The 27,517-nt window shown below is 38.9% G+C and overlaps 1 protein-coding gene across 2 annotated transcripts in view; it reads left to right on the top strand.

Moving 5' to 3' along the window:
• Positions 1 to 22,350, top strand: part of LOC126268142 (nucleolar complex protein 3 homolog) — a 100,568-nt gene extending 78,218 nt beyond the window's left edge. For both annotated transcript variants that reach the window (XM_049973673.1, XM_049973674.1), the window contains exons 10-14: positions 2,519 to 2,727; positions 7,011 to 7,192; positions 8,265 to 8,396; positions 8,519 to 8,616; positions 22,073 to 22,350. In XM_049973673.1, coding sequence (XP_049829630.1) covers positions 2,519 to 2,727; positions 7,011 to 7,192; positions 8,265 to 8,396; positions 8,519 to 8,616; positions 22,073 to 22,253 — 802 coding nt within the window. In that variant the 3' untranslated portion in view covers positions 22,254 to 22,350. The remainder of the gene's footprint in view (positions 1 to 2,518; positions 2,728 to 7,010; positions 7,193 to 8,264; positions 8,397 to 8,518; positions 8,617 to 22,072) is intronic.
• The last annotated feature ends 5,167 nt before the right edge of the window (positions 22,351 to 27,517 follow it).

Here is a 27,517-nt window from a genome sequence, read left to right as displayed (position 1 = left end):
CCTTCACAATTCAAAGGATTGATAAGTTTTACAGCTTTGAGAGAAAATATATTCTCACTTAACACAGAAAGAATATACTTTCACCAGAGGTATAGTGTATATGCATCCGGGGAAAAATCCTCCCCCCCCCCTTCCACCCCCCCCCCCCCTTTCACCCCCCCCCCCCCCCCCCCCCTCCTGCATGTACACCCTGTATATACTCTAACCTGGAGTTTACATCATTACATATCTTACATTATTTATGTGTATTGTCTATAAAAGCAGTAGTGATACACAAACTCAATACAAGTATACAAATTCTCATGTTACAGAAGTTCTACTTTTCATAAGAGAAATTTTATCTGATAACTCTCAAATCTTAAGATTAATCTTCATGATATGGTATGATTGCCAATTAAAGGCCTGTGAAATATGTAACACTGTAAGCTTGTAAGGACCTCAGCAATGTTTGAAACAGTGTTTTTGTATTCTGAATTGTCACTGCAGATGTGATATGGGGTCCACTACTTTATGCTAGAAACACAACAAAAATCCAACCAGGGTTTTTTTTTGGGATGCAAAAGGGTTTCATCTTATGATTACTTTCCGTAGATTAATATAACAACCGACGTAATTCGGATGACTTCTGAACTAACTTGGTGAAAATAAAGGGTGAAGTTTTGGCTCATTTCAAAAGAAAACGAGAATAGTTGTTCAGGGCATTGCTCCTGTCTATAAAAAATGCCTAACATTTGAGGAAAAAGTATGAAATGTTGAAGCATCCACCTTGTTCACCAGGTTTGATAACTGAATTCCATCTGTTTCCGTGTCTAAAGATATTTCTCCATGTAAAACATTTTGAGTCCAGTGCAAAGGTTATGATAGTTGTAGATGTCCATTTTGCAGAGTTTCCAGAATTTAGAACTACTTTTTGGAGAAACATTTTGTAAAATTGCATTGATCTAAATCGATACTGTGTCATGACCTAGAAACGTAGTCCGTCATAGCTAGGCCAAGAACTTAACACCATACATGGTAGTAGTTTCCAAACTTAAGGAAGTTAATTTTAAATTATGTCATTTTGGGCTTATGGCTGTACAGGTATTTTATTCTGCTAACTTGTTTCAGTATTGCGCCATGGTAAAGCATAACTAATCGGTGCCATTTCACCGCTCAGATATAAGTAATGGTACATTTGCATGGTTATGTCCCACTCCGTAGCAAAGGAGGCAACAACTGTGATCAGTGAAAGAAGTCACTAATGCCTAAACTTATGCTATTCACATTTAGGATGGAATACAATGGTCTGTCGCATTGTATTTCATTTGCTTGTGAATAGCTTAATTCAGTATATTACTTGTGTCTGTGATCACGCTTGCTATCTCCGTTGCTATAAAATTGGATACAAAACTACAAAGATACCATTACCTATAACTTATATATGTACCGTGACATAGTATAGAATACTTATGTTTGACACTGGTGTTAACACAAATTACAGAATAAGAATTTTAGTAAAGACTGGGCCCAAGGCTTTAGTGTAATTATTGAATGTAGTCCTCCTGCACATTTGCTGTTAAAAATATTTTTTGCACTTGCAGTTCTGACATTTTATCATTGTTAGGAATCGTGCGGTATTAAAGGTCGCTCTACAGAATTAAGTTGTGACATGGAGGAACATAGTTCCCAGCAGCCTGAAACCAAACATACTAGGTGGTAAAGTTTACCAACAGTTCCACACACCATATGAGCCATGAAGACAGGCCTTGTGGTATAAAAAAATAATCACAGCCACAATACACACCAAAAAAATTTTCAGTGGATATTGTGGACATAATGGATTTGTTTGGCATATAAGATATTGAAGTGGACATTTCTGATACAGGTCTAGAACATCATATTGATCCTTTAAAAATATGAAACACTCTTATGTATGGTTACTAGACTGGCAGGATGTTTGCCCTTTGTTGCTGAGAAGTAAAATGGAATGAGGGTGGATAGTACTGAAAACAGCTTGCTCAGTTTGAAATTGTCCTGAAGCAGGTAGTTTTATAAAATGGCAGTGAAACAAAGAGGAACTATCAGTGATACAAGTTTTGAAAAAGTCCTTCGATTACTACAAAGCTCAAATATCAGATTTATAAGTTCATTTTTAGATTTGTAAGTTCGTGTGTATTTGGAAATGAAAAAGGGGTTGGTATGGATTAATTTCATTCATAAATTTTACTAAAGCTTAAGACTTTAGAGGAAGAAATAAAGTTGGGTGTGAGTAGGAGGTTGTAAAACAAAAGGAAACACGAATAAGCAGTGACATGGCAAAGATAAGCACTTCTTCCTTCATTCATTCAAGCATGTTTTTACTTCCACAACGATTTCCACTACCATGGAAACAAATATGCTATGTGAAAGAAATGCTGAGAATAATAAAATAAGCTGAGAAATGTTAATAATTAGTAACTAGATAATTTAAATTCTGTGTGGATAATTTATTTTTTAAAATTTAAAGCCTTCATTGTAATTTGTAAAACACTGTATGCAGGTTTGCACATTGTATCAACCTGGAGTTCTATCATGATCTTGTGAATGTTATGGATCATATGCTGGAGAATGAGCCCTTGGGACATAGGGAGCAACTCCACTGTGTTGAGACAGTGTTCACTATTCTGTCTGGTCAAGGTGATGTGCTGAACATAGATCCATTCAGATTTTATTCTCATCTGTATAGAAATCTTCTGCACATAAATGCAGGTAATTGAAGCAAACACGTTAATTACATTTCCTTAACAATGCATGTTTAATTAATTACATGCTATGTTGCAATATTAATTACTGAATTATTTTATAATATAATACTTTATTTAAACAGATTTTTTTCAACTGTTGATATCATGTAATTAATTGAGCAAATAATAAATGCAGTCACTTCATATGCTTTCCTGGTGTAGTAATTCTTATTTCTCTTTTTTACAAATAATAAATTAATAAGATGTTTACTTTAAAAAAAAACTTAGAATATTCAAGGATTGGGGAGACAGATTTACAAATATGCTGATGTTACGTAAAGCTCTCAGCATAAAAAAAAATCATTATTTTGAAAATTCTTGAATATTTTCCTGACATAGCTTCCTGCCTCAAATCATCAATGCCCATGTTCAATTGAATTTAAATCTAGAGATTTTGCAGGCCATTCCAATGCCAATACTTCTGGGTGTCTGTTCAGTAAATTTATGGTTGTTTTCACTGTGTTCATACTGATGTTATCTTGCTGGAAGTGGATGATATGCATGTCTATAGCTGTATCAAGAGCTCAAATGATTACCAGAATACATTCTTCAAAAACATGAATATGCTTAGGATTTATCATGGGTGAGACCTTGACCAATTGTGCCATTTCAGCTGTTGTCTTTCTGCCAAAACTTACAAAGCAAACAATGTGATTTGTAGAGTAGCATGCAATATTGGGATACCATACTCGGTGATAATCTTTAAAGCAGATTTTGGTGAAATCTTGTAGGGAAATAGGTATTGACCTGGAGGAGAGGTTTTTCAAGTTTTAACTTGCAGTTGTGAGTAGGGGGTTGTGGACTCTCTGTGACTTATTAAGGAATTAATGAAACACCCTGCTGTATTGAAAAGGGATTTGTTGTTTTCATGGAGTGTGCGGGAATTCACTACCAGGTAATGGAGATCAGAAGGTAAGCATTAAATATTAATTTAGATAAGTTCAGTAAATTGCTGTTTTTTCTCAGTAAGCATTTATTATGTACCAACCTGTAGGACATCATGAGTCAAAGTTCTTCACCTGTTCTGATTCTTATTTCGAAGATTAAAATGGTGTCACATATGTATCTGGTTAGCATAGTGGTGAGATTATTTGAAAATGAGCTAGAGTGGGGCATTTACTTTCTATTTTTGATGCCAAGCAAGTGAGTGTAGGGATATTTTAAAATATATTTCTCTGCAGTGTTAATTTTGCCACTGTAAGTTGATAGGAGGAGATCATTTGCCAATGGAGCTAGCTGATTGTCTAGTGATGAGAAACTTGCTCATTTACCTCTCTACATCTTTTTTATGACATATGAGTTGTGATCAAAAAGTAAAGTGAATTTTATTTTTCTTAAATAATCTTTATTTATACATCAAAATCAACTATCTCCTTCAAAGTACCAGTAACCGCCCTCAGGTTTGTGCCAACCCTTTTTCCAATCTTGGAAGCACTTCTGGAACTCTCACTTCATTATGGTGTTCAGCTTGTTCAGCGATTTGGGTTTGTATCTCACCCATCATGGAAAAATGATGTATTTGCATGGTTCTCTTCAGCCAGAAATTGCAGGCGACCATGTCCAGCGAATATGGTGCCTGAGGCAGCATAATGGTTTTGTTTTTTTACCAAAAGATCACAAACAGGCATTGTGGTGTGAGTGGGAGCATTATTGTGATCCAATTTCCATGAATGGTTTTGCCACAATTCCGGTCTACTTCTTATTGACCATACAACCATACTGCAGAAACTCATGATGCACTATCCCATTGTAATTTGGGGAAACAGTGAGAAGAACTTTCACATGTGATCAAACTATTTGAATTTTTTTTTGGTCTAGTCTCTTTTGGCAGTTTCCATTGGGGCACTGGGCCCCTGTTTTGACATCATACCTGTATACCCATGTTTCATCAACTGTTATAACCTGCTTTAGAATTTCTGGATTGTTACCAACTTCATTCTGCAATTCCTGAGTGATGTCTGTGCAATGTTGTTTTTGGTCTAAATTCAACACTTTTGGAACAAACTTCGTTGCTACATGCTTAATGCTCGAAGCATAAAAAAAAAATTGTTTGGCATGAGCCAAAGGATTTGCCGTCATCGTCAACAACCGTTCTGGTGGTGATTCGACAGCTTTCCAGGACCATTTTTTGTTACTTCATCCACATCGTCATTAGTAATCAATGTGTTTGGGTGTCCAGTTTGGTCGTCGTTTTCAGCATCTTCTTGCCCCTCTTCAAGACATTTGTACCACTCGTAAACTCTTGTCTTAATTATATTAGGTTCCCCAAAAGCTAAAGTCAACATTTTGAATGTGGTGCTGCACTTTACTCCATTTTTCAAGTAAAATTTAATGCAAATTCTTTGATCCGTCTTTTTTTAAATTAAAAATTAACCAAACACTTGAAAACACATATAATCTTTTCGACTGTCTACAATATTCAAAACAGCTGAAAATGTGAAAATTCATCAGGAACATGTGTGACAACAAGATAAAAAGACTTTTTTTCCACATATATAAAGCCCGCAAAATTAAAAATTTGCCGCTACTCCTTTATCACATTTTTGAAGTAGATGTTGCATCACACTTGTTTTCAATTTGTTTTTGAGAAATTGCTATTCTCCATGTTAGACCTCAGTCACTTAGTTGTCTGTTGAACTTCCTGGCATATCAAAACTGTCTACCAGACTAGGACGTCACACTGAAACCTTTGCCTTTTGTGCACAAATGCTCTGCTGACTGAGTTATCCAGGATCAGCTCATGACCTGCTCACCCAGCCTTATTTCCACAAGTACTCCTGTCCAACTTCCTAAATTTTTTTGTCTTCTCCCTCAACTCCTAGACTGGATCTTGTTTGTAACTGTGAAGCAAGTTAGTGTAAACCCACCTGGCCTTAATTTACATTAATTCCTTCTGTCTCAGCATTTCTCCACAGTAACTACTCCTTTCTTCGCTCTATTTCAGTTTTCTACATCTTTCATTTTCCAACTTGACTATTTTTTGTCGTTCTCCCTCTCACCTCTATTACGTACAATGCACTTAGCTTTTCACTCTTATTAGCTCATGCACGATGTTTCAGCAGTAATCTCTGTCTTGCATATCACCCCGTCTTCCACCTTTAAGCTCAGGTTTTCAAATCTCGTCCGGTGCAGTCTCGAACAACCAGTCTATCCTTCTCATCACCTCTGGTAAGTCTTCCCTGACTTGGGGTTCTGGATGACTTTTGTGATCTGTATCCCTTTCCTTAAACCTCCCCAGTCCTTTTCCTTCACCCCTCTTCCTTCCCCAACTCTGCTGCCAGAAATAAGTGCCACTGGGTCTGAAAGCCTGTAAAAGCTAAACTCCTTTGTGTGTGTGTTCCACTGCCAATGCGTGGTGAACAGATTTTGTATCTATCTTTGTACATTATATTATCAATAATTGTTTATTTTTGTTGTTATATGAAGCAAGTTAGTTGTATGGGTTAACATACTGGATTCACATTTGAGAGGATCACATTAACTGCCCATGTGGCCATCTTGATTTAGGTTGCTCATAGTTTCTCTGTAACTTTTATAAGGTAAATGCATGGATGATTCCTTTGAAGTGGTGCAGCTGACTTCCTTCTTCAGCCTTACCCAGTCATAACTTGTGCTTGATCTTTCACCTTGCTTCCTTGTTTGTAGTTTTATTCCTGCTGCTCATGTAATTCCATGTTGATCTCTTTTGTTAATGCTGGTCTGACTGCCATTACATCAGCATTCCTTAAAAACTATCAATTCTGCATGCCTTACACCATCTTGCAACCAAGCGAGGTGGTGCAGTGGTTACCATTCTGGACTCGCATTCAGGATTTCCCTAAATTGCTTCAGGCAAATGCAGGGACAATTCCTTTAAAAGGGCACAGCCGATTTCCTTTCCCATTCTTTCCTAATCCGAGCATGTGCTCCATCTCTAATGACCTTGTTGTCGACGGGACGTTAAACACTAGTCTCCTCCTCCACCATCTTTCATAAGAGTTGGTGAGTGATAATAACCGCATAATTCATAAACAGTTGCAGTTGGTTGTAAGCAATTCATGAGCTTCTAAAGCTGACACTGTAGCATTAAAAGCAGCTCGATCTACTTGTCAGCTGCTGCTGCTTTATTCATTACCACCCCACCTCCCCTGCCCCCCCCTCTCAGACACACACACACACACACACACACACACACACACACACACACACACACACACACACTGGCTCTCTGTAATCTTTATATTAACTTTATGTTTTACTTTTCTTAAGGTAAAAGTCATGGCGATATGCAGATTGCCTTGAGGACTTTGGACGCAGTGTTGATAAAGCGAAGAAAGAAGATATCTAATCAACGTTTGCTGGCCTTTACTAAGAGAGTTAGCACACTGGCCTTGCAATTGCTCCATAATGGCACACTGAGTTGCCTAGCTGTGGTTAAAATCATTTTAACGGTTAGTCATCTTTTGCTCTCCCTTTGTTCTGACTGCTTGCTGCTTGATAATTGAAACTTTTGTTGTAGAAAGTAGTCCTCGTCAAGTCACAATATCACTCTGACATTCCATACGTATATATATATTTTTTAAATGATGTCATGGTAAGATTAAGAACTAAAAGAAATACATTTGAACCAAGTAATTGAATAAAAATAATCATGGAACTTATTTCTATAAAAATTTAAAAATAAAAATCTAAAAATTAACAGACAGCATTTGAACCCTTCACCTTCAGCATATAGCCTTGTACACTACCATTGTGCTACACCATAGTCAAAATAATGCTCTTGACCAGTGATACTCAACCTGCTCCCTACCACCTACTAGTGGGCATTAAAGCTTTCATGATAGGCAGTACAGGTTTTGAAAACATTTTCATCAGATTTTCATAAAATCTTGATCTAAAGTATTTGTCAAGTAATAGTTATTATTTGACTTGCTGGAATTGTAATGTATAAGGACTCTAAAGTAAAATTACTTCCCTACATTATAAATCATGATTACTGTGGAACTGGTGAGTGGTTAGCAAATGTGACTACTATTCGAGATTAAAAAAAAGGTAGGTATGAAAGGCTGACTACCCCTTATCTAGTCTATATGGTTTTTGTCGAGTGCTCACAAACTAGGGCACACGAGCAGAAATGGCTTCGGGATGTGGTACCTGGGACCCTAGCCTATTCCATCATATGACTGGTATCAGAATGTCGATCCCACCACTAGGGACCTGTCATGTAATTTTAGTTTAGCCCATTCTAGTTTATCATAAATTCTTTTTGCCTGAGTTTTGCATTTATTTGTCCATTTTTTTCCCATATACTGGTAGTATGTTAGTGTATTACATCTCTGCGCAAAGACATGTTAATTTTGTTTGTGTACGTTGAAGTAGACTACAAAATTTTGACATTGTGGCATTTTGTTGCCATGCCTCCAATAACCTATTTTCACTGTTTGTTAAGAATTAAATTGAAAAACTCATACCCATGTTTGCCTCTGTTGTTTCCCACACTTAAAATATTGTATCTCATTGCAGATGAATAAGTCAGTAGACATTTTACTGGATCTGGACTCCACAGTTGGTCAGGGACATTATTTTCCGGAGCTTGAACAACCAGAATATTGCAATGCTGGCAACACTGCACTGTGGGAAATGACTGTATTGCAGGTATTTGTTCTTTGCTGTTCTTACTTTTAATTTGAGAAAACTGACATAAGTGAAGTATGAGCACATACAATTTGCATATACTTAAGGTTCAGTTGGTACTGTTAGTTTTATCATGTTTTCAGCGCCATTATCATCCAACTGTGCGGAAGTTTGCCTCGCATATATTGCACAATGTACCTGCCACAGGTGAAGGCAGCTTGCCACCAGAATTGGCAAAACAGTAAGTATCAAAAATTGTTTTATGAAGAATGCAGTTTTATAATTATTGTTATAGATAGTGAGCTCATGAGAAATTCTGATAATTGTAAATGCAAGTGGATATGACATTTCCCTGTAGACTGAACCCAAACATACAAGCAAATTTTTTTATGTGTCTTGCCATCATTCCTTAGTTGCCTATATATTTATGGAGATGTTTTCCATCTTTGTAACTAAATGAAAGGCAGTTTGTTTTGTGCCATACATGTTTCGCTTCACCTAATTCCAAGGTGGCAGACGTGGAGTAATAACATTAGAAATTGTAAGTTAACACCAAATGGTAATTTAATCTCACCAAACTTGTGCTGAAACGTTTCTCCTGGGGAAAAAAAAGAAGAAGAGAATAACAAGAAAATACACAAAGTATAATTAATATAGAACAATGGAAAATAAAGGATGTAATGTAACACTATTATGAATAGGATAGTTGCTACTCACCACATAGCAGAGATGCTGAGTCGCAGATAGGTATAACAAGAACACCGTCAGAAAGTGAGCTTTCGGTGAACAAGACCTTCATCGAAAATAGACAACGTGCACACAGACACTCACACAAACACAGCTCACACACACACAGGGCCAACAAGGCCCTCGTTGAAAATAGACAACATGCGCGCACGTGCCCCCCCCCCCCCCCCCCCCCCCACACACACACACACAAAAATGCAGATCACAAAAATGCTACTCACACACACATGACCATGTGGTCATGTGTATGTGACCTGCATTTGTGTGTGTGTGTGTGTGTGTGTTCAAGTTGTCTATTCTCAACAAAGACCTTGTTGGCCAAAAGCCCACTTTCCAAATCTCTTTTTGTTGTGCCTATCTGCGACTCAGTATCTCTTCTATATGGTGAGTAGTAACAAGCCTTTTCATAATTATTGTATACATAAAACAAACATATATAACATGCCACTGAAACTGCTTCAAAAATAAAAGAAGCAAAATGTGTATGTCACAAAACAAACTACCTTTCATTTGCTTGCAGAGACAGATTACAGCTCCATAAAAATATATTATTTGCTTGCCAGTGATAGAGAAAACTATTTAGTGTGGCACTTAAGTGATCTGCTGCTTTCAAAACATAGATGATAAGGGTTTGCTACACACATATTTCCCTGAAAATGGGTATCACACCATTGGTCCTCTAGTACCATAAACATGGGGCATGACAGTAGTTGTGTGCAGTGGAGAGTAGACATCATGGCTTAAGCAACTGGAGTGTGAGAATGGTACAAAACCCCATTTTAAAAATGAGACTTGTCAGACTTCTATAAACCTTATAGATACATATAACAATAGTTTCTTTAGATTACTGGTGAACACTCACACTCAACATTAAGCACTCACTTTTAGTTATCAATAGACAATGAAAATTTGGGCAAGATATTCCATTTTATATTCAACAGCTGGTGGAAACAATTCTTACTGAGTTCAGTGAGTTAACAAGTATTCTGTTGAACCAGCATTGCTCAGCTCTCTTTAATTTTAGGAAGAATGTACCTTGCACAAAGTTTATGTATTTAGAAATACAGAACCTGCTAAAAGAATGGAAAAATGAAGGAGTGATTAAGGTAGGATGTTATGAAGTAGGGTAATGGTGAACATCTGAAAAATTCCTGCTTTTATATTCACATTCAATTCTCATAAATTGCCAGAGTATATTGAGCTTAAAGTCATCGAATTGATTGAAACTCTGACCTTACATTCCAACTCCAGTGTGGTGCTTCCAATTCTAACATATGGGAAATTTCATTCAGATGTTCTCAAAAAGCAAGAACTGAGTGTATGGAACCATTAGCATATGTCCACCCTAAAGGCAACCATGTAATCTGGAGCTGTGATTGCAGTTTTCTTCTGGAGAAAAATGAATGCAAGAGATAAAAATAACAAGACTGATGCCAGAAAGCATATAAAGTGTTACAGCCAGTGACATTTATAATAACAGTTGCCTCAACTCTTAAAAAACCAGTGCAAAGCATAAAAAATGAACACAAAAACCATTGCACGCAAGTATACATGCAAGAACAAACAATGGAAAGTACAGGTTGGAATATCAGTAACATTATGACAAGAATAGATTGCTACTCACTGTAAAGAAGACACGTTGAGTGACATACAGGCATGTCGAAAAGACTGTTATACATTAGAGCTTTCGGCGAAAGCCTTCTTCAGAAAGGAAAACATGCACACATTCACACAATCAAGTGCTTCTTATCCAAATGTGACCACTGTCTCCAGTCAGAATGCCAGAGCAACCAGAGGTAGCAGACATATGTTCATGAGATATGCTCACAAGTGTCAATGTGTGCACATTTTCCTTTCTGAAGAAGGCTTTAACTGAAATCTCAGAGTTGTAAGACTCTTTTCATTGTGCCTTTCTGCAACTCCGCTTGCCATCTATATGGTGAGTAGCGATCTATCCTTTTCATAATGTTGTTGATGTACATGCAAGCAGTCAGTTAAGGTACAATAACAGTCACTTCAAGTACACACAGACCAGAAAGTGGTGAATCCAACATTGATCAGTTGGAAAAAAATCTAGTACTAACACTGCACTAAAGACCATACCAGCACTATCATCTGGAAAGAGAGTGCAGTATGTGCCCTCTGGCACCCACTGAGAAGTGATTGCTGTTTTGCATTTGCCCGCTCTTTCAATCTGGGTATACCACCTACCTCCGATCTGCAACCAAAGTAAAACCACCCGAATTGGTGCTCAGCCAAGTAAACTAATGCTCAATGCAGTGTGTATTACACGCAGATAATTTTGCAGTAGTTTGTTCCTTTTCCATCCCAGTAAGAACAATGCATCACATTACAATTTGCAATTGAAAGATTGGGTGTAGTGAACTCCATCTCTGCTCTCAACAGAGAATTCTGTACACATTAATTTCAGTCATAAGTGTGTATCTAATCCACTTGTTCTGCAAATGTGGATCACCAGTCTGTCACAGAAATGATTTTGTTTGGCTATAAAGTGATGAAGGTGCCACATATTTGGGGATTAAAAACCAGATCCCTGGAGGCACTCAGCATCATATGTTGCCTTAGCCATATCTGTTCCAGCCATATAAGATTTATGCACAGTCGTACTAGGATTATATCTGCCAGTTGACACTACATAACATACAGGAATTAGACCAGGCCTGGCAAAGCATGGCTTGTGAGCCATTGCCTTCTGGCAAGTACTTCTCCCTTCAACTTGACTCGTGCAGTGCTGTCTTGGCATCACCATAGCCACACTGTCGGTCATCATGGATCATGAGTGCTACCTGCTCCCTATACATAATTGTCACAAGACATAAGCTACTATAGCTTTGATATACACATATCCATGGACGGATGTGTGTGTGTGTGTGTGTGTGTGTGTGTGTGTGTGTGTGTGTGTGTGTGTGTGTGTGTGTGTGTGTGTGTGTGTGTGCGCGCGCGCGAGTATATACCCTCTCCCTTAAAACCCATATCCTTTCATCTTTCCTTTTGCTTCCCTCTTTCCTGACGAAGCAGCCACCAGTTGCGAAAGCTCGAAATTTTGTGTGTGTGTGTGTGTGTGTGTGTGTGTGTGTTTGTGTTTGTGTGTTTTTTATTGTGCCCGTTTACTGGTGCTTTCCCGCTTGGTAAGTCTTGGAATCTTTGTTTTTATTATATTTTTCCCATGTGGAAGTTTCTTTCTTATATTAAAAACAAAGATTCCAAGACTTACCAAGCGGGAAAGCGCCAGTAGACAGGCACAATAAAATAACACACAAACACACACACAAAATTTCTAGCTTTCGCAACCAACGGTAGCTTCTTCAGGAAAGAGGGAAGGAGATGGAAAGACGAAAGGATGTCAATTCTAAGGGAGAGGGTAAGGAGTCATTCCAACCCCGGGAGCGGAAAGACTTACCGTAGCGGGAAAAAAGGACAGGTGTACACTCGCGCCCGCACACACACACATATCCATCCGCACATACACAGACACAAGCAGACACTATCCAAATTGAACCCTGCCTGGAACAGTTCCATCCTCCATCACAGTGGGACCCACCTCCTCTTCCTCAAAATCACCCTCTCCAAACCTTCCAGGAATTTCTCACCTCCAGCCTTGCCTCTCAATCTTTCTTGAAAAACCTTAATCCTACTCCCAACATCACCACAGCCAAAGCCCAGGCTATCCGTGATCTGAAAGCTGACCGATCCATCATCATTCTTCCGGCTGACAAGGGTTCCACGACCGTGGTACTTGATCGTCGGGAGTATGTGGCTGAGGGACTGCGACAGCTTTCAGACAACTCTACATACAAAGTTTGCCAAAGTAATCCCATTCCTGATGTCCCGGCGGAGCTTCAAGGAATCCTCAGGACCTTAGGACCCCTACAAAACCTTTCACCTGACTCCATCAAACTCCTGACCCCACCGACACCTTGCAGTCCTACCTTCTACCTACTTCCTAAAATTCACAAACCCAAACATCCTGGCCGCCCCATTGTAGCTGGTTACCAAGCCCCCACAGAATGTATCTCTGCCTACGTAGATCAACACCTTCAACCCATTACATGCAGTCTCCCATCCTTCATCAAAGACACCAACCACTTTCTCGAATCCTTACCCAGTCTGTTACCCCCGGAAACCATCCTTGTAACCATTGATGCCACTTCCCTATACACAAATATCCCGCACGTCCAGGGCCTCGCTGCAATGGAGCACTTCCTTTCAAGCCGATCACCTGCCATCCTACCTAAAACCTCTTTCCTCATCACCTTAGCCAGCTTCATCCTGACCCACAACTTCTTCACTTTTGATGTTGACCTCCATCTGTCCAATGGCCAGCTTCACACATCCATCCACATCAAACCCACCAACAAGCAACAGTACCTCCATTATGACAGCTGCCACCCATTCCATATCAAACGGTCCCTTCCCTACAGCCTAGGCCTTCGTGACAAACGAATCTGCCCCAGTCCTGAATCCCTGAACCATTACACCAACAACCTGAAAACAGCTTTCGCATCCCGCGAGTACCCTTCCGACCTGGTACAGAAACAAATAACCAGAGCCACTTCCTCATCCCCTCAAACCCAGAACCTCTCACAGAAGAACCCCAAAAGTGCCCCACTTGTGACAGGATACTTCCCGGGACTGGATCAGACTCTGAATGTGGCTCTCCAGCAGGGATACGACTTCCTAAAATCCTGCCCCGAAATGAGATCCATCCTTCATGAAATCCTCCCCACTCCACCAAGAGTGTCTTTCCGCCGTCCACCTAACCTTCGTAACCTCTTGGTTCATCCCTATGAAATCCCCAAACCACCTTCCCTACCCTCTGGCTCCTACCCTTGTAACCACCCCCCGGTGTAAAACCTGTACTATGCACCCTCCCACCACCACCACCTACTCCAGTCCTGTAACCCAGAAGGTGTACACAATCAAAGGCAGAGCCACGTGTGAAAGCACCCACGTGATTTACCAACTGACCTGCCTACACTGTGACACTTTCTATGTGGGAATGACCAGCAACAAACTGTCCATTCGCATGAATGGACACAGGCAGACAGTGTTTGTTGGTAATGAGGATCACCCTGTGGCTAAACATGCCTTGGTGCACGGCCAGCACATCTTGGCACAGTGTTACACTGTCCGAGTTATCTGGATACTTCCCACTAACACCAACCTGTCAGAACTCCGGAGATGGGAACTTGCCCTTCAGTATATCCTCTCTTCTCGATATCCACCAGGCCTCAACCTCCGCTAATTTCAAGTTGCCGCCGCTCATACCTCACCTGTCTTTTAACAACATCTTTGCCTCTGTACTTCCGCCTCGACTGACATCTCTGCCCGACCTCTTTGCCTTTACAAATGTCTGCTTGTGTCTGTGTATGTGTGTGTGTGTGTGTGTGTGTGTGTGTGCGTGTGTGTGTGTGTGTGTGTGTGTGTGTGTGTGTGAGCGCGAGTGTACACCTGTCTTTTTTCCCCCTAAGGTAAGTCTTTCCGCTCCCAGGATTGGAATGACTCCTTACCCTCTCCCTTAAAACCCACATCCTTTTGTCTTTCCCTCTTTTCTCAAGAAGCAACTGTTGGTTGCGAAAGCTAGAAATTTTGTGTGTGTGTTTCTGTGTTATTTTATTGTGCCTGTCACCGGCGCTTTCCCGCTTGGTAAGTCTTGGAATCTTTGTTTTTAATATATTTTTCCCACGTGGAAGTTTCTTTCTATTTTATATATATGAATGTTTCCTCCTTCATGAGTGAATTTTTACTAATTTTGGGCTGGGAAAAAGAGTTTCTGTGATACACACTAGGTGTAAGTATTTCATATTAATGGATTAAGAGAGAAAGATACATTTTAACCACATATGCTAACAACATTGAAAGTTTATATGAATTTTTTAAAATGGTAGTTACATTTTAGAGTTTGCTGGAAGAATACCTCGCAGACGATTGGGTCTGAAGAGAGTCATATGGTGGCTGCGTGAGATCATTATCTTTTATCTTGCCTCTTGTAACAGAATTCCGGAGCATCCCTACACAAAAACCAACAGTAATCAGCAAGCGTTGCTTCATTCCAATGGCCCTGATATCTTTGTTCCGTAACAGAAATGCCCAGATGGAATCTTTCTCCATGTTCATCCCAGACAGCTCCACAACTAGTAGGGAAAAAGTGTAGGTGGGAGTGGAGAAAAAGGATTTTAAGGGACATGTTGCATCCAACGTTATTGTATTTTTGCAGGAGCACTGTCACCAACTCAGTGTAGTTATCATCTCTTTTGTTGCCTAAAAATCCACGAACAAGTCCCTTGAAGGTTTCCTAAGCTTTCTGTTCTTTCCCCTCCACAACTTGGTCAAATGCAGGATCCTTTTTCAAAGTTCTCGAATTTGTGACCCAATAAAAATACCCTCCTTAACTTTTATAACAATGAAAGTAATCAATTACTTCCTTAACTTTTTGCATCACTCACTTTCAGAAATTTCTCTTATGTACTTAAAGGCCCATCCTTATTGGTTCATACCTTTGAAAAAAAATTTTCATCAAACCAAATTCGATATGCAAGGATAGAAGAAGAACATCTTTTGGGTCCACGAGAGGCTCAGCAAAGGCATTTTTCTCACTTGGGTTAAGATTTCTTGCAGCCCGGTCTGCTTTTAGAAGCAGCAATGTTTTTTGTACCCCAGTTGCATTGCTATGAGTATGGCAATGACTTTTAGATCCCACAAATTTTCCATTTGTGTTCATGATATTTGATTGAGCCCAAGAGGGCTGTCATATTTGCATATGTCTCCTTCATGTGACTGCATGAGCAACAGGAATAGAAGGAAGTAACACATCTTTCAAACTAAGCTTGTATGAGTCTATGAATAGCCTCCATTCAGTTGGAGCACAGTTCAAATTCAAAGATTTCATCAGGCCGTTAATGTCGCAGCAAACAACAAGATGTTTTTCTTCTCCAAAAAGGGAAGCAGTTCCATGTGACGTTTTCTGTACTGTGAGACTATGACGTCACTTTTGAGAAGATTCCATTGCTGTCATATTTGCATATTTCTGCCTTCTCCTTTGACAAGTCAAGGTCTGTAAAGAGATCACTCAATTCTGCTTGACTCAGTCTGTGCAGTTTATCATCTTTTCCCTCAAAATCGGAATCACAAAATGTGGAAGGCTTGTATGGCTCTTCTTTTTCTTCTTCCACTTCGACACTGTCTTCATTGTCTACTTCAAACACACAATTTTTGAGTGGTATAGGAACTGTTAAACTATTTGAATTTGGAATGGATCGATTAGCAGATCGAAGATTTGGATATTGAACTGTTTCTTCTTTCCTTTATAGACAATCCTGCCATTATAGGTGGAGTCACACAGAGATAGCAGTCATCTGTATGGTTTGTAGGCTCCCACTAAAACGTAGGCACTGCAAAAGCTATAGATCATTTCTTATCTTTCAGCCATTCTCGCAGTGTAACTGAATGCGTGTTACAACATGTACTGGAGCCCAAGACTTGGCCTGGTCCCCTACTTTCATACTGAGATAATGCTGATAGGCAGTCTTCGCAAGAAGCATCAGATTGCATTTCTGTGAGGACAATGTCATTTCACCACAAATGTAACAAAAATTATTCACTTTATTTACACATTTTTGTGGCATTTTTATAAATTTTACACGTCAAGAGCACTCTCAAACCAGAAATTCTGCTTTAATTACAGCAGAAACTATATGAAACTCAATCACAGCAACAGTACCTATGTTTATCGCTTATGAACAGCTTAAGAGCATTTTTCTTTTGTTAATAGACAGAACAAAATTTCCCCCCGAGCTAAAAATGTTGAATATAAAAATGAAATGTCACTGTATCGCCGAAGCAAGAGCTAATCTCTCATTTTTATGATGATTTTCTAATTCAGTAGATGAAAGTACATAGGAATTAACTATTTTTGCACCCGAAATATTTTAATTGTTGGCCAGTGTTATTGAAGGAAATATTGAAAATTTTACTTTTGTGTATTATTGTTTCAATTCACAAAGTGAGACAGCATAAATTTACACTGGAATCCATTAATATCCATAAACATATCAGAAACAGTGTATTCCTTTCCTTTGCAAATGTAAATTCAAATAATTTAAAAGATTTTAAAAAAATCTGTTAGAAATGCTAATTGTGATACAAAATTGAATCTTTCAGCTTATTTTCTAATTCCTAAGTATCTGATTTTACTTCTCTATTCAGAAACTTGAAAAGTCTAAAAGTGGGAAAAAAGATGATCTAAGCATTTTCCTGCTCTAAACCAAGGTATTTCAGAGTGAAGAAGCATGTCTCCATATTCTGCATCAAATTTTCAAAAACCAGTTACAATTTTCTGTGAGATAGTGATAGATTTCCTCCATGTATTATATTCATAATTCTTGTTACATCTTTCTTTGCGGACAGCATTCTGACACTTTTTCCACTCAGTGCCTCATGATGACTAACACTAACAAAAGTTTTCTGTTTCTTCTTAACTGACCAATAAAGCCATTTTCACTACCAACCATAGGTGGCAAATTGCAGAGCTCTTTTTAAAAAACCCCAATTTTGTCAGCACATGTCTAAACTGTGTTAAAAATGTCAAACCTATTGTTCTGATCAACAAAACTAAAGCGAGTAGCTCTTCATGTACAGAAAAGTCACCCATTATTAGGTAAACAAAAATTAACTGTTGACCAAGATCTGTTCACTCAGCACTTTCATCCATATGGAAAGAATAATGACGACAGTTTGCAATTACATTGCTTAGTTTCTTTTTATTCTTTGACCCCATATCAAGACTTTTTACAGTGTTACCTGACAATGCAACTGTTTTAAAGTGTCAAAGCCATCATCATTACCAAATAATTTGGCCATTTTGGTTGCACATTCTGAGCTTTTGCTAATTTTAATTATAGCACATATGATGCAATTAAGCTCTTTTCTTTAAGACTTGATGGTTCAGGCGACTATTGTATCTATTTCTTTAACTTACCCATCGAAAGGTATCATTTTTCATGGGAGTAACACTCATGTGTTACTTCATGGAGTGAGGGGAAATGTAGTAAGATTTACTACCTTTGTCTCAACTTAAGCATTTTATACATATTAAACATTAGGGCTTTTCATCCGAATTGTGTACAAAGAAGCACTTAATTCTCCACTCCTTAGTTGAAACAAGTTTTTCAGTGTCCCCCTGCACCACACACCCCCACTCCAACCCCATTGACAGACTTGAGAACTGTGATAGAAAAGTAGCGACAGTAATAACCAAAATGAAAACATGAAATATAGCACAATATTAAGGGTAGTAAATCTGAACAAAACACAGAGAGCAAACATCCTAATGAAACAGCAGTGTCTCTTCAAAGTGAGGCAGCTAGTGAACTAGTGAATGTGTGCAAGAGCCTACGCATTGAGAAACAGTCAAAGAGAGGTTGCTCCAATCAATAGCTGATAAACAAGCAAAACATAGGCTGAGGCAAGGCCCTGATGTCAGTGTGTGAGTGGAGTTGGAGAGGGAAATCGTTGCTGGAGGACAAGGCTGGCTAGCTGTGCTTCACCAAACCTCAATGAGACTGGTTACAGAACTCTATAGCCTCCAAGCTCAAGTAGGTGAGCTAAAATTATCCATCCAGCGGCACCGTTTCACAACAGAAAGTACATACTGACATTTTAATTTTAGTATTTTCTGTAGTAGCTACTGTGGTTTGCCGTAGTCACTAGATGGCAAACCTGCGCATGATGAAAAATTACTAAAGGAAATAAAATTTAAAAAATCTCATTTTCTTACTTCGTACATGGCTCATAACTACCAGTAGTCTGTCTGATCCACCTCCCTCCCTCCTGTGCAAATGACCAATTTTCCACAAATCCATATAGAGTCTGCACAAAGCAAGACCCTCTATCACTTGTAAACAATAATTATACAATTTCTTATGCAGGCATAGAGGGGATTGCCTTTTTAGACACTATTATTTTAGTAACTACTTGATTACAAGAAGGAGAATATGTTTGCTGGTTGAGATTTAACATCTTACGTGAAAACTATAAGTAAATGACAATACATGCTAAAAGATTTAGAAAGGAACCAACCAACCTTAGTAGCTCTGTGGAACGGTCCCAATTAAGTTCTCAAGATGCGCTTGTGAAAAAGTTCACTGTTTAGTATGTGGATACATATGTAATCTTGAGACCACTGGAGAACATGTATTAAACATTTGAAAGTGCTCGTCTGCTGTGTTCCCAGGAGGAAAAAATATCTCAATTCATCATTTGAGATAGGGGGTAATAATATGCTAGATACCAGAAAATGTACATTTGGCACAATGAAGTGGCAGATCAAGCAGCCAATGAGCCCTGGATCTTCTTAGATAGTCTATAGAATGTGTTTTCCTGCTGAAGCAATGATTGAATCCTGTTGCGACATTGTGGAAAGGATATATTGCTACTCACCACATAGAGGAAACATTGAGTCACAGACCGGCACACTGAAAAAGAATGCTCAGAGTATCTCAGCTTTCAGACTTAATACTTCTCCAGAAGTAGAAAATTCACACACATTCATAAAAGCAGAACTCTCACACATGTGGCCACTATCTCCAGGTGTTAACACATTAGTGCCTACAGACCGTAGCCATATATGCTTGTGTTGCACTTTTGTGAATGTGTGTGTATTTTCTACTTCTGAAGAAGGGGTTTGTCCGAAATCTGAAATACAGGGTGATTTTTTTTCCCACCATATCTAAACCCTAGGGACTGATCGATGAGAGATACAGAACAAAAAAGGCCTAATGAGCTTATGTTCAGAAATGCATGGTTTCCGTATTAGAGACCATTTATTTAATCATACTTTGTTACAGAGACTGTGGTCTAATATGCACTGTACCTTCCAGCCACAGTCACAGTATGCATAATTTCCTCCTAGAGGGTGGCACTGCTCCTCATACCTCACACCCTAGCGCCCTCTCATGAAATAGGAATGGGTAATGTTGTGTCCGATTCATTTCTCTTGCTGACTCGCCTTGTAGTGGATGTGATACAGTATTGTACACAGTGCTTCCACATTCAAATTGAGAGCTTGCCAACTTGGTGTCTGCTTACGGAAAGGCAAAAGGCAATGGGCAGCAGACAGGAAGGTTGTATCAGGAGACCTATCCTGCTGACAACAATCACAGCATTTAATGTTTTCAACAGTGTTTCACTGTTTGTTTGAGACAGGGTCATTTCAGGAAGCAGGAAATCATCAAGGATGTACCCCTAATGTTCAGACACCAAACCTGGAGGAAAATGTGGTTAACACTGTGGAAGGCGGCTGCTGTGTCAGTACCAGTCAGTGGCCTGCCAGTGCAGACAACTGTACAAAACATTCTCCATGACAGGTGTTACTACCCTTGTCCCATACAGCGACAGACTTTCCACATCGGGAACAGTTTCGTCACTGGTTCATCAGGCAACCATGATTCCGAGATTTGTGTCATCCATCCTATTCACAGATGAGACCACCCTTATACAGAGTAGTATCTTCAGCTTTCATAACAGTCATCTGTAGGATAGTTTGGAGAACTCCCTTGGTATGGTGACTGCAAATCATCAGTGTAAGTGCAACCGAAATGTGTGGGTGAGATAATTGACGACTGTATTCTGTTACGAGGCTTTCTTCCATGCTGCCTAACGGGCCAGAACTATTGGCGTTTCCTGCTGGTGACTTTGCCTCCCCTGCTGGAAGAAGTGCCATTGATAGATTCAAAGGGTTATTTGGCTGCTACATGATGGTGCTCCAGCCCACTTCGCCATTAATGTCCAGACGCATCTCAGTTGTGTCTTCGCTGCTTAATAGATTAAACGAGGAGGTCCAGTTGCGTGGCCTGCTCTTCAGCAGATCTCAACCTGTGTGATTTCTGGTTAGGGGGCCATCTTAAAAGTATTGTATGCAGTGCCCATTCCAGGTGTGGAGACAATGGAGCAGCATATTCATGCTGCCTGGCCGATGTGAGTGTGTGAGGTAGATTATGCTGCAACGTATACACACATGCATTGAGGCACACGGAAACCATTTCTAACACATACTGTAACTGTGGCTGCATGGTACAGTGTGTATTAGACTGCAATCTCTGTAACAGTGTATGATTGAAAGTTCATTAGACCTTTTTTGTTCTATATCCTCTCATCGATCAGTCCCTGGAGTTTGTACATAGTAGAATAAATCATCCTGTATTTTGTGCATTCTTCTTCAATGAGTTTGTGATTCAGTGCCTCATATATGTGGTGAGTAGTAACCCTTTATTTCCATATTGTTGATCCTGAACTTTCCATTGTTCTCTCTGCAATTTATGGTCCTATGAATCAATTCTCAACAATGTGACAATGAACTTGATTAAGGTTGGATGGCTTGGCTATCTTGCATTTCTAACAGGCACTTCATTGCTACTCTTGGTAAGTTACCTTCGAGGCAGGCTAACCTCAGATATACACAAATATCAAACAAAAAATTGCTATTGAGGATAGAATGTCTTGTATCAATAATGTCACTTCATTACGAAAGAAAAGTAATTATAATTATTACTCACATTTTTCCTCACAACACTTTGAACATAAGTGTTAGTAAATAACCTGAGAATGAAGGATTTTTGACATACTTTTATTTGAGCTCTTTTCATTGTTTCCCTTTGAAGAATCTGCCCATAAGTAATTCTGACACACCATGTATAACAATTATAACTGTTTATGAAAGTTATGGATGTAGTGCAGTACTTCATATGTTATTCCTATATGTAAGCTAGTGCAACTTCACCTTGGTACAATATTTTAGTTGTCTCTTGTCATTAGGTGCTGTTAATGTAATAAATTTTTAATACTATTAATTGCACATTTTTAATATCTGATTCACATTCTTTCACGTCTTATTATGAAAGAGATTGAGTGTTTGATTTATTATGTGTTATCAGGTCACCTGAAGCTCTTTACACAAACTTTGATCCATCTGATATGGCGTTTTCTCCATCTGTACCTGTGCCGAAGAAAAATGTAGCAAAAGGAAGACCACTGGGAAAAATAAATTTTATTAACCAAGACCTAGAAAACTACACAGAAAATATTTTCAAGGCTGTAAATACAACATTCAGCTGATTGTGTAACTGTCATACAAATTCAGTTGGCTACACTGAACTTTAATATTGTGAAAAGTTGTATATAATTTTAAATACATCATGCTTTGCATTCCTGACTGTTGACTAGCATCACTCCAATGTGTGTACACAGTTTGTGATTGTACCTGTAAACATTGTATTTGAAAACTGAGCTACAAATATGAATAATATTATCAGTAAAGACAACCAATTATCTACAGATACAAGACTTCTAACTATGCAGCCCACATCATTTACACTGGTGTGTCAAAATGTTATAACTATCTGCTTAATAGTGTCTCGGTCCACCTTCGGAATGCTGTACACAAGCAATTGTGCATGGCATGGATCTGACAAGTACTTGGTAAGTTTCCAGAGGTATACAGCACTACACACAGATTACACATTACCCATAAATTACAGGCTGATAGCTTAATGGTACAGAGCTGGTGCCCAGTTGTTTTTGATTTGGTTCAGTGGCCAAAACACCAATACATATGAGTTCAGTATTACACTCCTCAAACTGCTGGTGCACTTGTCTGGCCTTTGGACACTCAATTATCTTGCTAGAAGATGTTATTGCCATTGCCATCAGGGGAGACATCAAGCATGAAAGGAAGCAGGTTGTCTGCAATTATTTTCTCATAATCCACAGCTGATTTGGTGTCTTTGATTACTACCATAGGGCTCAAAGAAGCCCAAACAAATGTCCCCTTTAGCATAATAGTACCAACCACATTGCATAGTGCATGTTTCAAGCATCTGTTTGCGTGGATTATGGTGTATCTGGACACAACTATCGACCTGGTGTAAGATGAAACATGATTCATCTGACACATTTCCTTTGATCTATTGTCCCTTCTCAATGGTTCCACTGAATCTTAATTGATGACGTCACTGGGTAAACATGGGGAAATGTTGGGGTCGTCTGCCTTAGAACCCCATGCTCAGTGCTGAATGAAATACCCCAAAACACTTCTGATTACACTAGCATTGTACTCTCTCGTGACACTGACCACAGGGAGCTACCTATCCTGCTTTGCAGAGCAGGCAAGCCTTCAACCTCCACCTCCTGTGATGAAGTGTGAACATCTAATACCTTGTTGCATACTTATGGTTTCACCATCCTTCAATCACTTTCCGTATATGCTTATGACAGTAGCACATGAACAGCACACCATCTACATCATTTCCAACACGCTCGTTCCCAGGTACTGAGCCATAATATGTTAGTGTATTTCCACATTTCTAGCTGGTACCATCACTACAGTGATTGCATTCACCTCTGCTCCACTTATATACTTTGCTTACCCTGTCACATGCCTGTAACACTGTTAGGTGGCAATCAATCTCGTGTTGGACAGTTGTCAAAAATATTTTAGCACATCAGTGTAACAAATCATGCCCCCCCCCCCCCCCCCCCACCTCCTCCCCTGATGTTAGTGCCGTATTGTAGCTCTTTTCCATTTTTTCCAATGTTTTGTTATGTTTCTGAGTGTTCAAGAAACGGACCAAGAAGCACAGTTAGCTGTATCGAGGCTTTAATTCTAGTCTTTTGTATGTCCAACACCTTGGTTCAGAGTCTTAAAGCTGTTACAACCATGAAGTAAAAAATTTGTTTTAATTTTTTAACAAATAACATTGTAGAAAGTTCTAAGTTTTACCTATAAAGCCACATTATTTCACATTTAGCAATGTTTTTGAAATTCGCTTTCTATATTTTTAAATACTAATTTGCTGATGTGTAGGCTGTTATCTTGAGAGATTGTTTCTGTTGTGTTCATGAGTGGAGGTACAGCAAATAACAGAAGGCATGAATAACCAACACAGTTTATTCCTCTACAAACAAAGACAGAAAAGAGAGTTATAAAAATTTTCAGTGACTGGGCAAGTACTGACACTGGGATAGTTATTTAGCGAAGTCTGTGGATGACACCACAGAGTGCTGATTAGAAGAAATACCAGAATAGTCTGTTTCCAAGCAGAATCAAAGTCCAAATGAGGACGATATGGGTATTGTGGCATCATGGTAATAACTGTAGCATAGTCCAGGACAAGACTGCCTGAATGTGGTGCATGTGCTCTTATGAAGCCCTGGTTGTATAGGAGTATGCCCGCCATTGGTGGGTCTGTGCTGGCATGGCATGATGTGATTGGATCAGCGCTTGGACTTGGGTGCAGCTAGTTTTGAGGGCATACTGGCTAGGTGTTGCTATGATATCACAAAGGAAGCTGTTTGTATGGGTTATGCCAACACTGTCTGGCTGAACAGCACGGCATGTGAGCCAGAAACTGCTGGCCGTGGGCTGTGTGACTTGTGATCTGTGACCACAAGGTGGCAGACATTAATGGTGTAGGCAGGGTTCCCACAGGTAGCACTATTATTTCTCCTCTTTTGTATTCTGTTCTTGAATGATTTGTGGGAAGATTTTGATTGTACACTGTCAGAATTTCAACATTAAACCTCTCCATTATACACAGCACCCCTCTCATGTCTGCCACTGGAGATTGTCAAGTATTTCCACAGTGCTCTCGCACCAACTACACAATACAAGCCATTATCTCTAACTCCCCTATTAATCCAATCTGGTAAGTATCCCAAGCTGATGCTCAAGAATCGGTATTACAAGTGTTTCTTTCTTGAATGAATTACATTTCCCTAAGATTTTACTATGTTAATATAATAATGCAAACTACAGCAGTTTTATTTCCTGAGAATATACAGCTCTATCATGTGATGTAATGACATCCTCTTGAGCAAAATATTCTGAAGGTAAGAGTCCTACATTTGGATCTCTTAATGAGAACTACTCAGCAGGATGCTGTCAAACCAGATGTTCTATAGGTTGCAGTGTTAAATGTGAGATCCTTTAACTGGGTAGTTGGGCTGGAGAATTTAAAAAGAGATATGGACAGATTGAAGCTAGAAATAGTGGTAGTTAGTGAAGTATGTTGGCAGGAAGAACAAGACAACTGGCGAAGTCGGTGTAGGATTATCAACACAAAATAGAGTAGGGCTAATGCAGGTGTCTGGTAAAGAATAAGAAAATAAAAATGCAGGTAACTTACTATCAACAACATAATGAATGTATTATTATCCAAGATTTATAAAAAGCCAGCACTCATTACACTAGTATAAATTTAAATGCAGATAGTTCCTCAGATGATGACATTGAAACAGTGTTTGATGAGATTAAAAAATTATTCATATATTTAAATGAGTTGAAAATTTAATTGTGGTGAACGACTCAAATTAGATTGAAGGAAAAGGACAAGGTGGAGTAGTAGTTGAAAAAGAGGGACTGGGGGAGGGAATAAAGGGGAAGCCACATGGTAGAATTTTGCCCAGAACTAAATTTAATCATTGCTTATTCTTGGTTTAAGTATTGTGAAAGACTGTATACATGGAAGAGACTTGGAGACATTGGAAGGTTTCAGATAGAGTTCATAATGGTAAGACAGAGATTGCAAAAACCAGATTTTAGACTAAAAAATATTTCCAGGAACTGATGTGGACTCTGACCCATGATTTATTGGTTATGACCTCCAAATTAAAACTAAAGAAATTGCAGAATGGTAGGAGATTAAGGAGATGGCATCTGGACAAATGGAAAGAACCACAGGTTGTTTAGAGTTTCAGAAATAGCATTAGGAAATGATTGACAGATGCAGGGGAAGGAATACAATAGAAAATTAATGAGTAGCTTTGAGACATTAAATAATGAAAATAGCAGAGGCTCAATAGGCAAAAAGACAAGGCTTAAAATCCATGGATAACATTAGAGACACTGAATTTAGTTTAAAAAAAAAGAAGAAGAAAATATAACAGTGATGCAAGCAAAAGGAAATACCAGATGTCTAAGACTGAGACTAATGGGAAGGTCAAAATAGCAAAACAGGAATGGACTGACAAGAAATGCAATGATGTAGAAGCAAGAATATCTACAGAAAAGATAGGTGCTGGCTATCAGAAAAGTAAAGTGGCCTTTAGAAAACAAGGAGCATCTATATGAATATGAAGAACTCAGGTGATAAGAAAAGAAAGGAAATGTGATAGTTGGAAGGAAGTGTCTATACAATGGAAATGAACTTTAAGACAATATATTGGGAACAGAATGTGAAGTAAATGAAGATGAAATGAGAGACATAATACAAGAAGTAGTTGACAGATCATAGAAAGGCTTAAGTCGAAACAAGGCACCCTGGAATAGACATCCCTCAGAATTATTTAGATGCATGGAGGAGCCAGCTGTGACAAAACTATTCTGTCCAGTATGCAATATACATGGATCAGATAAGATTCAGATTTCAAGAAGAATGTAATAGTTCCTACTCCAAAGAAGACAGGTGTGACTTTTACAAAACTATTAATTATTTATATACTGGCTCTGCTCAGTGAGTTGCGAGATTGCCGGCCATTGTGGCCGAGTGGTTCTAGGGGCTTCAGTCTGGAACCACATGACCTCTGCAGTCGTAGGTTCGAATCCTGCCTCGGGCATGGATGTGTGTGATGTCCTTAAGTTAGTTAGGTTTAAGTAGTTCTAAGTTCTAGGGAAATGATGACCTCAGATGTTTAGTGCTTACATCCATTTGAACCATTTGATGTGAGATTGTGCGGTAGTTGGAATAAAAGGATAAACTTTGAAGTATAAGAGGTAAAATTTTTTTATTGAAAACTTATTCTAACTATTTACAATACTGGCTCATAAACAACACACTACATATAGCTGAATGTGAGAGAAGCAGGTGCCTTGCACATTGGTAATTGTAAAACTGTAGGCTAATCTGATTGGAAATTGCCGTCTTTTAAATTAGAATGGCAATGTTATTATGGGGATAAATAGTGCGTGTCCTTTGTATTTCTGGTAATAAGTTTGGCTTCGATGATGTTATTCGATAGCTGTTTGGCTATCATCCTTCTTCCAATACATAGTTTTGGTGAGTTGAGATTTCTGAATAGTGTGATCGGAGATCCAATTTTGAGTTGAAAGCGGTGTAATGGCATTCCTGGTACTTACAAAGAGTTTAGAAATTCTGTAGGGAAGTTCTCACTTTCTTCAATGTTCATTATCCTGTATCCTGTCAATCGATTTGCATATTCTCGCTTCACTGGGAGTTTTCTTTTGAATATTAAAGTTGATATCATCGACAATATTATTTTTAATTGCCAAAATTGCCCTTTCAAATAGCCAGTTCAGATTGTTATAGCTGTGAAAAATGCTTGGATAAATTTGGTCGATGAGTTTTTTAGCAGTGGCTGTGCTG

The sequence above is a fragment of the Schistocerca gregaria genome, chromosome 4 (genome assembly GCF_023897955.1).
Source record: "Schistocerca gregaria isolate iqSchGreg1 chromosome 4, iqSchGreg1.2, whole genome shotgun sequence".
Classification (NCBI taxonomy): Eukaryota; Metazoa; Arthropoda; class Insecta; order Orthoptera; family Acrididae; genus Schistocerca; species Schistocerca gregaria.
This window is presented reverse-complemented; position numbering and strand designations above follow the sequence as displayed.